General features: G+C 43.1%; 1 protein-coding gene across 1 annotated transcript in view; it reads right to left on the bottom strand.

Annotated features, from left to right (window-relative positions):
* Window positions 1-14,577, bottom strand: part of WNK3 (WNK lysine deficient protein kinase 3) — a gene marked incomplete at its 3' end in the record, with an annotated part of 103,364 nt that overhangs the window by 41,604 nt on the left and 47,183 nt on the right. Inside the window, exons 8-10 of the mRNA XM_081115437.1 lie at window positions 9,414-9,708; window positions 8,204-8,394; window positions 7,957-8,097 (exon numbers count right to left, since the gene is read on the bottom strand). Of these exons, the coding sequence (XP_080971563.1) occupies window positions 7,957-8,097; window positions 8,204-8,394; window positions 9,414-9,708 (627 nt within the window). The remainder of the gene's footprint in view (window positions 1-7,956; window positions 8,098-8,203; window positions 8,395-9,413; window positions 9,709-14,577) is intronic.

Raw genomic sequence — 14,577 nt, 5'->3', positions numbered from 1 at the left:
TGAAACCATTACAAAATGAATGAGCAACCCACAGATTGGAGAATGTATTTGTAAAGTATATATTTGACAAAGGACTAGTATCATCCAGAATATATAAGAACTCCTGTAAGTCAATAATAGCAAGGCAAATAACAACAAGCAAAATAAAATGGGCAAATGCCCTGAACAGACACTACACAGAGAAAAATATACAAAGGCCAATAAATATACAAAAATATATGCTCGCTCAGCATCATAGTCATCAAGGAAATGCAAATTAAAGCCATAATGAGATACCACTACACACCCAGCAGCATACCTAAAATTAATATTGGTAAGGGTGTGGAACTCTTATAGAATGCTGGTTTTATAGTGTAAATGGTGCAGCTAATTTGGAAAACTGACCATTTCTTAAAAAGCTAAACCAACACCATCCTAAGACCCAGGAAGTCTAGTCCTAGGTATTATCCAGGAGAAATGAAAACATATACTAACAAAAAGATTTATATAAGAATGTTCATATCAGTTTGATTCATAATAGCAGAAATCTAGAAAACTCTGGTATTCAAGAATAGTAAAATGAATGAATAAATGGAATATTACTCTGCAGTAAAAAAATAAAAAGAACAACCTACTGATACACACAACATAGATTACTCTAAAAAACATGTCAATTGCCGAAACTGGTTTGGCTCAGTGGATAGAGCGTCGGCCTGCGGACTGAGAGGTCCCAGGTTCAATTCCGGTCAAGGGCATGTACCTGGGTTGCGGGCACATCCCCAGTAGGAGATGTGCAGGAGGCAGCTGATCGATGTTTCTCTCTCATCGATGTTTCTAACTCTCTATCTCTCTCCCTTTCTCTCTGTAAAAAATCAATAAAATATATTTAAAAAAAAAAACATGTCAAGTAACAGAAGACTTACACAAGAGTACATACTGTATGGTTCCATTTATATAAAGGTCTAAAACAGGCTAATCTATGGTGAAAAAATCAACAGTGGTGGACTGTGGGGAGATGTAATGGGGACTGACTGGGAAGGGTCATTTGGAACTTTCTGCAGTAATGGCAGTATTCTATATCGGGTGAGCAAGCTACATACAGCCTGTAGGCCAAAGCTGGTACACCACATGTTTTTGTGAATAAAGTTTTATTGAAACATGGCCATGCCTATTCTTTTGCATTATTGTCTATGGATGTTTTCATGCATGCAATATGAAAGTTGAGTTGTTGCAACAGAGACTCAATAGCCCACAAAGGTTAAAATAGTTACTATCTAGAACTTTACAGAAAAGGTTTGCCGCCCTAGCTGGTTTGGCTCAGTGGATAGAGTTTTGGCCCATGGACAAAAGGGTTGGTTGGGGTTTGATTCCAGTCAAGGGCATGTACCTCAGTTGCAAGCTCCATCCAGGTTCTGGTCAGGGCATGTGCAGGAGGCAACCAATTGATGTTTCTCTGTCTCTCCCTCTCTTTTCTACTTTCTCTAAAAATCAATGGAAAAATATCGTCGGGTGAGGATTAACTAAAAAACAAACAAACAAAAAAAGGTTTGCCAAGGGCACGTACCTTGGTTGCAAGCTCAATCCCTGGCCCTGCTCGGGGCATGTGCAGGAGGCAACCAATCAATGTGTCTCTCTCACATCAATGTTTCTCTCTGTCTCTCCCCCTCCCTTCCACTCTCTCTAAAAATCAATGGGAAAATATCCTTGGGTGAGGATTAACCAAAAAAAAGGGCTGTCATAAGGGTAGGGGCTGGAGGGGAGTTATAAGAGGTCTATGGGAGAAAAGGGGGAACAAATGTAATAGTTTCAAGAATATTTTTTTTTAAAAAGTCACTGAATAATAATCTGTGTATTTCACTGCACATAAATGTAAACTAAAAAATATAAACAAATACTAAGTTCTAGTCAATGATATGCATGCTAAAGTATTTTTGCATAAAGTATACCGATGTCAGCAACTTTAATTTTGAAATGTACCAGAAAAATAGGATGAATTGATAAAAACATAAAGAGATAGTCGTAGAGCAAATATAGCAAAAAGCTAACTACAGAATCTAGCTGGTACAGATATGGGTATTCACTCTACAATTTTTTCAACTTTTCTGTATCATTGAAATTTTTCTTAATAAAATTTTGGGGGAAATTATTTTAATTAGGTAAGGAAAATATACAACACATGGTCACAAAAATGGATATTCCAAACCAAAATACTCTGTGAAAAACTCTATTCTAAAGAAATAAATCTCAGAATCATGCTTTGCCTGAAGAAACTTCAGCTGCAAAGATCTTTATTAATCCTTGATCATTCCTGCTAGGAGTCAGCATGCACACATAGGAATCTGTATCTATATATATAAAAGCCTAAGCAACTGGCTGAGGCAGACGTTCAATGCAGGAGCTGCCGAGTGACAGCAACTTTGCAGAGTGCCCTCTTGCACTCCGGGACCCCTTGGGGGATGTCGGACTGCCAGTTTTGGCCAGATCCTCACAGGCCAGGCCAAGGTACCCCACTTGCTGGAGGGACCCCACTCACTCTGCAGATGCCCTTAGAGCCCCAGCGCCACCGCAGGTGTGGCCAGCTGGGGAAGGACCGCGGAGGTTGGCTCCAGGGTGTGTCCAGCCCGTCTTGCCTAGTCCAGCGCCATCGGCCACCTTCTAATTCATTTACTTTCAATGTGCGTGAATCTGTGCACTGGGCCTCTAGTTCTTTATAATTTATGCTGGCAACAACTGGTGTGTGCACCAGAATTTTTAAAACATGCAATACCTGACTTGTTAGTCAGGGACACTGACCTCTTTTCCCTTAGATTGTCAAATTAAAAAATGACAACAGCTAACACAATAATAGCCATCCAGTGTGAACAAATAAAAATTATATCTACTTTTTGTCAGACTGGCAAAGAATACAATTTTGGTGTGCTGCAGAATTTTAGTAATTAGTTTTTGCGTGCCATGAGATGTAAAAGGTTGAAAATCACTGATATATGTGCCCTTGATAAAGAGAGAATTTTATAAAACACGTAATACTTGAGATAATAGCTCTTTGGAACAGTAATATATCATAATTAGAAAAGTCTTACAGTGCAGCGTACATTTTATTTAAGAAGCTCAAAGCATTTTTATTAGCCAAACTCAACAAATTCAGGGATGTTAGAGATATCAAAGGAGAACAGAAGAGTAAGAAAAGAATAAACTGGATTCTCAGTTCCTTCCTTTAATGATTTCAATCAATCCCTATGTTAAATAAATCTCACTGAAGTCATCATACCCTTTTTTCTCCTTTCCAGTAGAGAAGACAGCTATCCTACAAAGAGGCTGAATGGTGTCATGATTAAGGGCTCAGCCTCTGCAGCCGGGTAATCAGGGTTCAAACCCTGGCCCTCCTGTATGTCATTGGGAAAGTAACTCAACCTCTCTGAGTTTTCTCACCTGTAAAATGGGGGTAATGACAGCTACTATTCATAGGGTTGTTAGGACAGTATATGTTAGGCTGTTAGAAAACAGCATTTGGTACCTAGGAATCACTCATTGGTGATCGTTAGTTTCATTTCATAAAGGCAATGCTTTATAATAAACGTAGAACAGTAAGATAGGATCCTAATATTTTAGGACTAACAACTACTCTGGCCTCCTTGCTATTTTTCAAACATGCCAGACACACTCCTCACTTAGAGCCTTTCCACGGCTTATTCCCTCTGCCTGGAATGTACACTGTGGACTCCCTCGCCTCCTCAAATGTCACCCTCTCAATGAGGCCTACCTTGATCGCCACCTTACAGAAAATTGCAACCCATTTTCCTCCTTACCCTGCTCTAAATTTCCCGATGGCTTTGTACTGTATTATATAATTTACTTTTTATTATGGTAATTGAGTCTTCCCTCGATTAGGCAACAAAACTCAGTGACAGAAAACATTTTTGTTTTTTATTAACTGACATATCCCAAGTTGGTGCTCAAGTAATTGTTATCATCATCGGGTCTCATCCCTTCACTTTACAGATAAGAAAAACCCAAAGAGACTTGAGTCAAGGCCACTCAGGAAGGAAAAGAGCCAAAAGAGGGACTGCGACTCCCAGTTCAGTGCCATTTCTACTACAGCTCACTATCTCCCTGACCCTGGAACACTACAGAAAAATCACAATCATCCACTATCTTCTCCCAGGAGGATTTACCTTTGGAAATTCTTGGCTTTGCAAATGGTGCTTTACCTGTTAACAGGAAAATGCTCTGAAAGGCAGTGGAAGCCTGTACTGGGAGACCAAGTGGTGACAGATGAACAGAAGAAGATGACCAATTTGGAAGGGCTATCCCAGCACTTTGATAGAGGGTCTGCTGTTGTAATTGTGTTTCCGATGACCCAGAAACAAGTGCTGAGCTAGAAGCTGGCTGCCACCGTGGCTGGACAGCAGGCCACTGCCGAGTCCATGCTGGCTGGTGCCGTGCTAGGTGTTTCTGCAGGGGAAAAGTCTGACTGCTGTCTAATGCCTGAAGCACTTAAGGCTGCTCTAAAGGTTGTATTACATGTTGTCCCATTGCTGCTGGTTGCAACTGTTCTTGCAAAGGACGTGTAATCTAGACTGTGTTTGGAATGGCCCTTGGAATACCTAGTAATGGCTGACCTTGGTTAGGTGCCTGCTGTGGAAAAACAGCATGTTGGCTACGCAAAGAATGCTGCTGCTTCCCTAGCTGGTTTGGCTCAGTGGATAGAGTGTCGGGCTGCAGACTGAAGGGTCCCAGGTTTGATTCCAGTCAAGGGCACATGCTGGGCACATGCCCGGGTTATGGGCTCAATCCCCAGTTGGGGGTGTGCAGGAGCCGCCGATCAATTATTCTCTCATCATTGATGTTTCTATCTCTCTCTCCCTCTCCCTTCCTCCCTGAAATCAATAAAAATATATTTTAAAAACTGGGTGTGAGGATTAAATAGGCAATATTCTTTTTTAAAAAAAGAATGCTGCTGCAGATGTGACCTTCTTGAGTAGACTGCTGATGGCTTTTGTGTTTTTGTCTATGAGATGAATGAATGATCTGCTGATTCTGAATGAAAGCTGAGTGAGAAACCTGGCTTGGTGTTAGATGTGAGGCAGAAAGCTGTGCAGAGAAGTACAGGGCTGGATGTGGGCCATTGAGGAGGCCTGCTGAATGAAGGGCATCTACACAGGGTGTTGAAACTGTCCTTCCACGGCCCGCTGAGATGGAATGCTAGTTGACTGGGCTTTTAGCTGCTGGTGTCCAAAATTGACATCTATCTGGGATGGAGCTTCTGAATGCTGGACACTAAATAAAGGCTCAGTAGAAAGTGTCTGTGGCCCAGCCAGTGTGCTCAGTGGTTGAGCATCGACCTATGAACCAGAAAATCACAGTTCGATTCCCAGTTAGGGCACATGCCGGGGCTGTGGGCTCGATCCCCAGTGGAGGGTGTGAAGGAGGCAGCCAATCAGTGATTCTCTCTCATCAATGGTGTTTCTCTCTCTCTCTCTCTCTCTCTCTCTCTCTCTCTCTCTCTCTCTCTCTCCTTCCCACCCTCCCTCCGTCCCTTCCTCTCTAAAATCAATGTGTGTATCTCTCTCTCTCTCTCTCTCTCTCTCTCTCTCTCTCTCTCTCACACACACACACACACACACACACACACACGCACGCACACGGCTAATATGCTAAGTGTCCAACTGACCGGCTGCTATGACGCTCACTGACTACCAGGGGGCAGACGCTCAACAAAGGAGCTGCCGAGCTGCAGTGATTTGGCAGCGGCAGTCTTGAGTGATGCACCCCGAAAACAGAGAAGAGGGAGCCCAATTCCTCACGGGTGGCCACGTGATCCCACCTTCAGCCATGGGTTATGTTGTTGCTGGGGCACTGTCGGCCCCAAATCTGGTTTACTGCACACTTGCATTTGCATTCCACACCCTGTATGACAGCAACTTTGCAGAGTGTCCTCTCACACTCCAGGACCACTTGGGAGATGTCGGAGAGCCCGTTTCGGCCCGATCCCTGCAGGTGATCCCCACAGGCCAGGTCGAGGGACCCCACCTGCCAGAGGGACCCCGCTCACTCCGCAGACGCCCTTTGAGCCACGGTGCCACCCCAAGTATGGCCAGCCAGAAAGGGACTGCAGTAGGTTGGCTCTAGGGCGTGTCCTGCCCTTCTCACCCAGTCCCACCCCGCCCCAATGGCCACCTTCTAATTAATTTCCTTTCAATGTGCACAAATCCATGCACCGGGTCACTAGTCCTATATAAGAAAAGGGTAATATGCAAATTGATCCTAACAGCAGAGTGACTGGGAATCACTGGTCACTATGACACACACTGACCACCAGGGGGCAGACGCTCAATGCAGGAGCTGCCCCCTGGTGGTCAGTGTGCTCCCACAGGGGGAGCTCTGCTCAGCCACAAGCCAGGCTGATAGCTGCCAGTTCAGCGGTGGTGGTGGGAGCCTCTCCTGCCTCCTCAGCAGTGCTAAGGATATCCGACTGCAGCTAGGCCTGCTCCCTGCTGGCAAGTGGACATCCCCTGAGGGCTCCTGGGCTGCCAGAGGGATGTCTGACTGCCAGCTTGGGCCCAATCCCCCGGGGAGCGGGCCTAAGCCAGCAGGTGGTCATCCCCTGAGGGGTCCCAGACTGAGAGGGCACAGGCCGGGCTGAGGGACCCTCCCGAGTGCACAAATTTTTGTGCACCGGGCCTCTAGTATATATATAAAAGAATATGTCTGTGTATCTAAGGTTGATGTTAAATGTCTTTTGTTGAAGAATTATTACCTTAAGGTTGTGTTAAATAGGCTTGTTGTTCAGATGTCTGTGCTACAAAAGGTGGTACTGAGTACAATTTCTGACCTGCAGTTTGTAATATGTGTTTTCTTGCTATTAGAAGGGTTTCCAGCATATACATGCTGGGTTATAAAGGTTGCCTGTTCAGTTGTCTGGATGGTGTAATAAGTTTGTCCTGCATAAGGGGCATGCTATATAGTGCCTGGTAAGTGGGCTGTTCCATAGGTTGCACAGGGTAAGCTGCTTGGATCCTATATGCTCCCTGGTCTGGAAAAGGTGACTGAACTGGAAGTTGCACTGGAAAAGCAGGCTTCCCTTGGCCTGAGGCTGAATAAGAGGGTTGTACCAGTAGGTGAGACTGGATAAGAAGTCTGCAAAGAATGAGTTGGTTGTGATCCCGATGGTTATATAGTGTAAAGAGGATGCTCTCCGGCTGGCAGTATATAAATAAGCTGTGCTGGAGCCTGGATTGGGTAAGCTGACTATGATGGGTAATAAGCTTGTTCCGGGGATGTATCCCAAAGAGCAGCTGCTCGGGAGCCTTCAAGGGAAGGATGGAAGTTCTGTGATGGTCCTGGATAAGTGTGTTGAACAGAATAAGATGGCTGTTCCAGAGGCTGAATCACACTTTCAATACCACCCTCTGGCTGCCACTGACTTGCATGAGCTTCAGATTCTTGCAGAATACAACCCTGCTGAACATTTTTCTGTGGTGATGCCATAATCTTAGGTTGTCAAGCTAATGGCTGCTGCTGAATACAGGCTTGGAAAAAAGGCTTCTTCAAATGTACAATCTGATTTTGTGGCACTGAAGAACCTGGAGATATGGACTCCTGATGTGCCACTTGGGTATGGCTGGTGTACTGAGTGTATCTTTTGTGAAGCCCAATGGGCCCCTGAATGGCCTTCAATGGAACCAAAAGGGAGCTGTGCTGTACTCACATACTGAGCAGAAGAATGGCTTGACAAAGCTTAAGGGTGGTTTCTTTTCCAATTATATGAGCAATGTCTCAAGATTCTAGTTATACAATGTTAGTTTAGGTGCATCCTCAAGAAGAATGTCGTAGGTGAAGGAAAGCAGAAACTTTCAGCTTTCAGTGACTTTTATAAAAACCATGATGAATTTATGAAAGAGTGCCTTTGCCTAGCAGAAAATCGAGGCAGTGTTAGATATGTTTAACTGAATACAGGGCTTCTAAAATGTATCTTACCTTCGTCTGCGAGACCTTCTGGACAGTTAATGGGGACACCAGGGGTTGTGAGACTGGTGGTCCAAGGACATGTACAGGCAAAACAGTAGACTGACCTTGAGCCAAAGGCAAAATCTGGGGCTGAGCCAGCTGTGGCTGCTTCTGTAACAGTCAAATAAAAAAAAACCCAAAAACAATTAAAGATAAACCCTCCCATTTACAGTAAATATACTGATTATATATTTAAAAATATAACAGATCATCTTACCCCTGAAATCTGCTGGTAATGTCCTACTAGCTGCTGGGGTGGATAAATCTTCCCTGGAACATTCATTTCGGCCTGTGGGATGCTAGAAACCATTTGAGAGCCCATCACCTGGTCTGAGGAATAGCCTGTGCTGGGCTGACTTGCATCTGAGTGTGTAACTGATCCAGCTCCGGACTCGGATAAATTGTCACCTAGAACAAAGAAAATAAGCAACAGGTAGAAGTGAAAACTTGAAGCACCAGGTCCAAATGGCATTGGAAATAGTGTTTCTTTCATTTTTTTTTTACACTGACAACCTGAGACATCTTCAAATAAAATATGTACAATGCAGAATTAATCAAAAACTCTCAGTGTAAACTCTGTGCTGATATGATAGAATGGCAAAAATTTTCTTAGTAAAGCAAAAGCTGAAAACAAAGAATCACATAAAAATCAAATCCATTTGCTGGCCATTTCACATATATCCTTAACTAACCTATACTTGTCAATAGGGTTTCAGTAAAATCTAAATGTCATATTCTTTTTTATTCTCCTAGAAGCTAGCTAGAGAATAATACTGTCATTATACAACAATTAGCTATTACTATGAAAATGCTGTATCCTTCTAGAAAAGAGAATGCATGACAATAGAAAAATTAGAGGCACTGTGTTAATTTTATACTTGAGTACAAAATACAAAGGGTCTTAAAGTTTAGAAAATTCCTTCTTAAAGAAAAAAATCATACCCTTTAGTTCCTAGTTTTCTATATTAAAGGACTTATTTTAGACCCTTAAAATGGTAGAAAGATTATAATCCTTATGCCACTAGTACCTTGGGCAAGTCATGTAACAGAACAGTTTCAAATAAAACTAGCTGGCTTATCTATTTCAGGGAATTTGTAAAAGGACTGATAAAATGATAAATAATACATTGAAAAATAAAAAAGTATTATCTAAAGATAAGGGAATATAATTACACATTTATTTGCTTTTATTTTTTTACTTTTTTTTTTAAGGGAGAGGAAGAGAAACATCGATGTAAGCGCATAACATACCTGGGTTTCGGGCTTGATCCCTGCATACCCCCACTACAGGGATCAAGCCCGAAACCCAGGTATGTGTCCTGACGGAATCAAACCAGCAACCTTTCGGTGCATGAGACGAGGCCAAAATAATTGAGGCACACCAGCCAGGCATTGTTGTTTATTTTTATAAGTTATAACTATGTTACCTGTAACAGAGGAGCATTGCTGCTGTGGTTTTCTTTGTAGAAGCTGTTGTCGAACTTGTTGTTCGACTTCAGTTTCTTCACACTCAGCCGCGGTGTGCTGAGCAGGAGCAGGGGGCAGAGTTGTATTCTGGGGTGGAGGGAGAACACTCCCCACAGACTTGCACTGCGAATCCCTGCGTTCTTCTAAAGAGCCAGCTGGCTTCTTCTCTCTTGTCTTCTTTATCAGGGTCACCCGGTCTCTAATGGACTTAGCAACAGCTTTGGAATCACTTTCATGGAAGAATCCTGACTTGACCTACAAACAAAACATAAACAGCAAACTATATCTTTAACATTTAACCCCGGGGATCAATGGGGTGATAGATGTTTGCAGCAAGGTCCGCCCTCACATCTAACATTTAAGATTTTAACCTTTTTTTTTAAACTAGTGGAGTTATTTAGTGCCCTCAAATCCCAAATGCTATTAAATAACAGTTTCTATGTTCTTTCTTAATTAGACATAGGTAAATGTCAGAGTCTTTAATCAACAAAAGGAAAACAATACTATCACCAAGCATTGTTAAAAGAATTCTGGTCTTAAATCAAACAAGCAAATAACTTGATGTTTCAGTACATGCAGTCTTATTATAGGGTATTTATGACTGCCCTGTTTTGTGACATTAAAAGGGTTTGCACACTCAGCAACATTAAGTGCCTACAATAGGCTCTAGAGACATAGAGGTGATTAAGTTGGCCCTTTGTCCTATATGAGCACACAATCTGATGCTGAGGGACAGATACAAGCTTAAAATGAAATGAGGTAGAAATGAGCTGCTGTAAAAGCCCTAAAGGAGCACATGCCTCTCTGGAGGAAGTAGAGAAAGTATCACAGAAGAAGATAAACTCTGACCTGGATTAAAACAAACAGAAAAAGGAACTTGGCAGGCTACTGAGTGTAGATGACGTTTACAGATCAACACTCTAGGCAGAGGAAAGTATGCTAACAGCAAAGTACTACAGCGTGCTAGGTGTTAGAGGAGTGAGGAGAAGTTAAGGACTTGCTGTCTGAGAGGACCAGGGCTGAGGAGTAGAAAAGACTTGGGGAGGTGCTATAGCCTATCATTCTCAGTCCTACAATCTGCATTTTAGAGTATGTCTTGGGAGTCTGCTGACTTGGGAAAATTTCCTGGTAATTGAAAGATGATTAAAATGTGAGACAAAGCTCATATATTTAAGTTCACTCCCTTTGAAAGCTAAAAAAAAAACAAACCCCCCAAACCCATAGTAAATGCATTTTTAAGTTCTAAGCCCATAAGGACAGGGAGAATAAGAGAAAGACAACAGCAACAACAGTTGGGACTCTTTTGAATATGGAAAACAAGTAGATAATAATTGACTCAGCAAACCTAAAAGAGGTGAACTAGAGAAAGCTGAGATTCCCATTCACGCTCAACACTACTCACAAGGTGCAGGGACTGGTAGTACCAGGTACTTCCAAAACTGGGTAAAATCAAAAGAGATGACTAAAATAAGGAAGACTAAGGGAAAGGGTTTTGAGAAACAGGTATAGGATCCTGTGCCCCACCCTCCATTCCACTCCTTTCAGTGTCTGCTTCTCCCCTACCCAACGAGTCCGCAGTTTAGTTCTCTGGACTATGGAACACCAGGCACAGTTGAGGATATGGCTTCCAAGTGGAAAACAAAAAGATTAAGCGACCATATGCATGCTGAATGCCATATGCAGAAACTTCCAGCCCTCTTCTCCACTTGGCTACCAAAATACCAGTAACCACACCCTTACCCTCCAGGAAGGACAATGAAAGATTCCTCTCTAGGGATCTGACCAATCCAAGAAGAAAAACCAACAAATATTGATGTCAGAGATTCCCCAACTAATGGCTCACCCAGATACCCTGTGGTAGAGGTCAAAGTTAATAAGTCTGACACAAGCAGTCATACGGTCCTATCAGCTTGTCATGTCAGTCTCTGTGGTAGGCAAATGATGGCACCTGGAAGATGACCCATCCTGATCCTCAAACCTGAGCAAATGATGAGATGTCACTGTGCTAGGCACAGTTGACATGAAGGTAGGGAGATGATCTGGTTGAGCCTTTTACCAGCTGGTGACACTAGAAGGATTTAACATGCCATTGCTAACTTAAAGGAGACGTGGGGGCATGTGAAGGGACTGTAAGAACTGCAAGTGGCCCCTGGCTAACAGCCAGCAAGAAAATGGGGGCCTTAGTCTTGCAACTGCACAGCATTACATTCTGCCAACAATCTGGATGAGCCTGGAAGCAGATTCTTTCCCAGAGCCTCCAGAGTAGAGCCTTGGTGGCCAACACCTTGATCTCAACCTGCGAAACCCCAAGCAGAGAATCCAGCGAAGCCCACTAGGACTTCTGACCTACAGAACTGAGATAATAAATGAGTGTTGTTTTAGGCCACTAAGACGTTTGTGATCATTTGTCACACAGCAATAGAAAACTAATACACTCTTCCACTATTAATCATGAACAGCCAGCAGCCAGCCAAGAATTACCAGAAATATGAGAAAAGCCTCTAACAAGAAGATGGAGCACAAAGCTAACAAAGGAAAAAAACCAGCAAATTGGAGTAAAGAGACTATGCAGGGAGAAAAAAAATGTCAAAAGCACTCCCTTTACTAAGGTTACAGAAAGATGCAATAATATTGCATCAACACCACAAAGAACATGATTTTTACTCTAAAAAAGAAACAGACCAAAGTACAAAGGAACTCTTAAAATTAAAAACATGATAGCAGAAATGAAAAACTCAATGGAAGGGTTAGAAGATAAAGTTGATAATATCTGCCAGAAAGGAAAATAAAAAGACAAAAAGATGGAACATAGAAAAGATAAGAAAATTGGAGAAACAGTTCAAGGGGTCCGACATCCAAATAATAACAGTTCCAGAAAGAGAAAACAAGGGGGGAGAACACATCAATAAAATACTTCAAGATAGCCCTGGCTGGTTTGGCTCAGTGGATAGAGCGTCAGTCTGCGGAATGAAAGGTCCCAGGTTCGATTCCAGTCAAGGGCATGTACCTTGGTTGCAGGCACATCCCCAGTGGGAGGTGTGCAGGAGGCAGCTGATCGATGTTTCTCTCCCATTGATGTTTCTAACTCTCTATCCCTCTCCCTTCCTCTCTGTGGAAAATCAATAAAATATATTAAAAACATACTTTAAGCCGAAACTGGTTTGGCTCAGTGGATAGAGCGTCGGCCTGCAGACTGAAAGGTCCCAGGTTCGATTCTGGTCAAGGACATGTACCTGGGTTGTGGGCACCTCCCCAGTGGGAGATGTGCAGGAGGCAGCTGATCGATGTTTCTCTCTCATCGATGTTTCTAACTCTCTATCTCTCTCCCTTCCTCTCTGTAAAAAATCAATAAAATATATTTAAAAAAAAATACTATCAACCATTTAAAAAAAATACTTTAAGAAATCTCCCAGAAACTAAAGGGTATGGACCTAGCCAGTTTGGCTCAGTGGATAGAGCATCGGCCCTCGGACTGAAAGGTCCCGAGTTCGATTCTAGTCAAGGGCATATACCTCGGTTGCAGGCTTGATTCCCAGCCTTGGACCGGGAGCATGCAGGAGGCAATCAATTGATGTGTCTCTCTCACATCGATGTTTCTTTCTCTCTGTCTCTCCCCCTCCCTTCCACTCTCTCTAAAAACTGATGGAAAATCATCCTCAGGTGAGGATTAACAATACATAAATAAGTTTAAAAATAAATAAATAAAGGTTATGAGTTGACAGATTGGGAGGGTCCACTGAGTATCCAAGGCAGTAAATGAAAATAGACCCAAATCAAGACACATCACTGTGAAATTTTAGAATATTGAGAATGCCAAGATCTTATAAGCTTCCAAAGAGGAAAAATGGATCACGTGCAAAAGATCCAGAGAACAGAACAACTTTGCACTTCTTAATATCACTACTGAAAGCTAGAAAAGCAATGACTCTTAATTTTTTTTCCCAAAATATATTTTATTGATTTTTTACAGAGACGAAGGGAGAGAGGTAGAGAGTTAGAAACATCGATGAGAGAGAAACATCGATCAGCTGCCTCCTGCACATCTCCCACTGGGGATATGCCCGCAACCCAGGTACATGCCCTTGACCGGAATCGAACCTGGGACCTTTCAGTCCGCAGGCCGACGCTCTATCCACTGAGCCAAACCGGTTTCAGCAACTCTTAATTTTTTTTAACTGCACAACCTAAAATGCCTTAGCCAGCCAAATAATCGGTTAAATATGAAGATAGAATAAAGACACATTTTATATATGCAAGTCTCAAAGAATTTACCTCCCATGTACCTTTTCTTAAGACGCTAATAGAGGAAGTATGGCGCCATAACAAAAGAGTAATCCACGGAAGAGAAAGATGTGGGATTTAGGAACATGAAGTCCAATACAGGAGAAAGGCAAGAGAAGTCTATGAAGACAGTGAAGGGAGATACCAGGATGAGAGCTGTGTGCCATATGTTCAAGGCAATCATTCCAGCTTAGAAGAGTGTGACTAGAAAGACCTGTTGTCTCCAAGATCTCCACTGTCACTGTCCCCTTCTTCTTCTTCTTTTTTTTTTTTTGGTTAATCCTCAGCCGAGGACATTTTTCCATTGATTTTAATAGAGAGTGGAAGGGAGGGGAAGAGACAGAAACATCGATGTGAGAGAGACACATCGATTGGTTGCCTCCAACACACACCACGACTGTGGCCAGGGATCAAGCCTGAAACCGAGGTATGCGTGCCCTTGACCAGAAGCGGCTGACGCTCTAACCATTGAGAAACTGGCCAGGGCCCATTCTTCTTTTTAACCTGAGGACAGAATGCCCAGATGAGCCTGCTTCACAGTATCTATACTTCACTAACTATGACCACATGCTGCAGAATGAAGCTCCTGCAAGCTCTCCCTCCAAGCGCTGCAACAGCCCAGGTTGGGGACCCAGACAACTCATTCTGGTCCACACAACAGCCCTGCCGGTGCACTGACTGAGGGGAGCCACGTAGTTCCCTGGACTCCCGTGTGACCTCACCCACTGACTTCCCCAGAAGGGGCTCTTGTAACCTCTTCGGGAAGCTGAAGCCAGACAATGACTGAGAGGTTCTGTTCAGCTCCTCCTCTCCTGGGCAGCTTCACCCAGGAGTGACTTCAGT

This window comes from Myotis nattereri (genome assembly GCF_964212035.1).
Source record: "Myotis nattereri genome assembly, chromosome: X".
Classification (NCBI taxonomy): Eukaryota; Metazoa; Chordata; class Mammalia; order Chiroptera; family Vespertilionidae; genus Myotis; species Myotis nattereri.
This window is presented reverse-complemented; position numbering and strand designations above follow the sequence as displayed.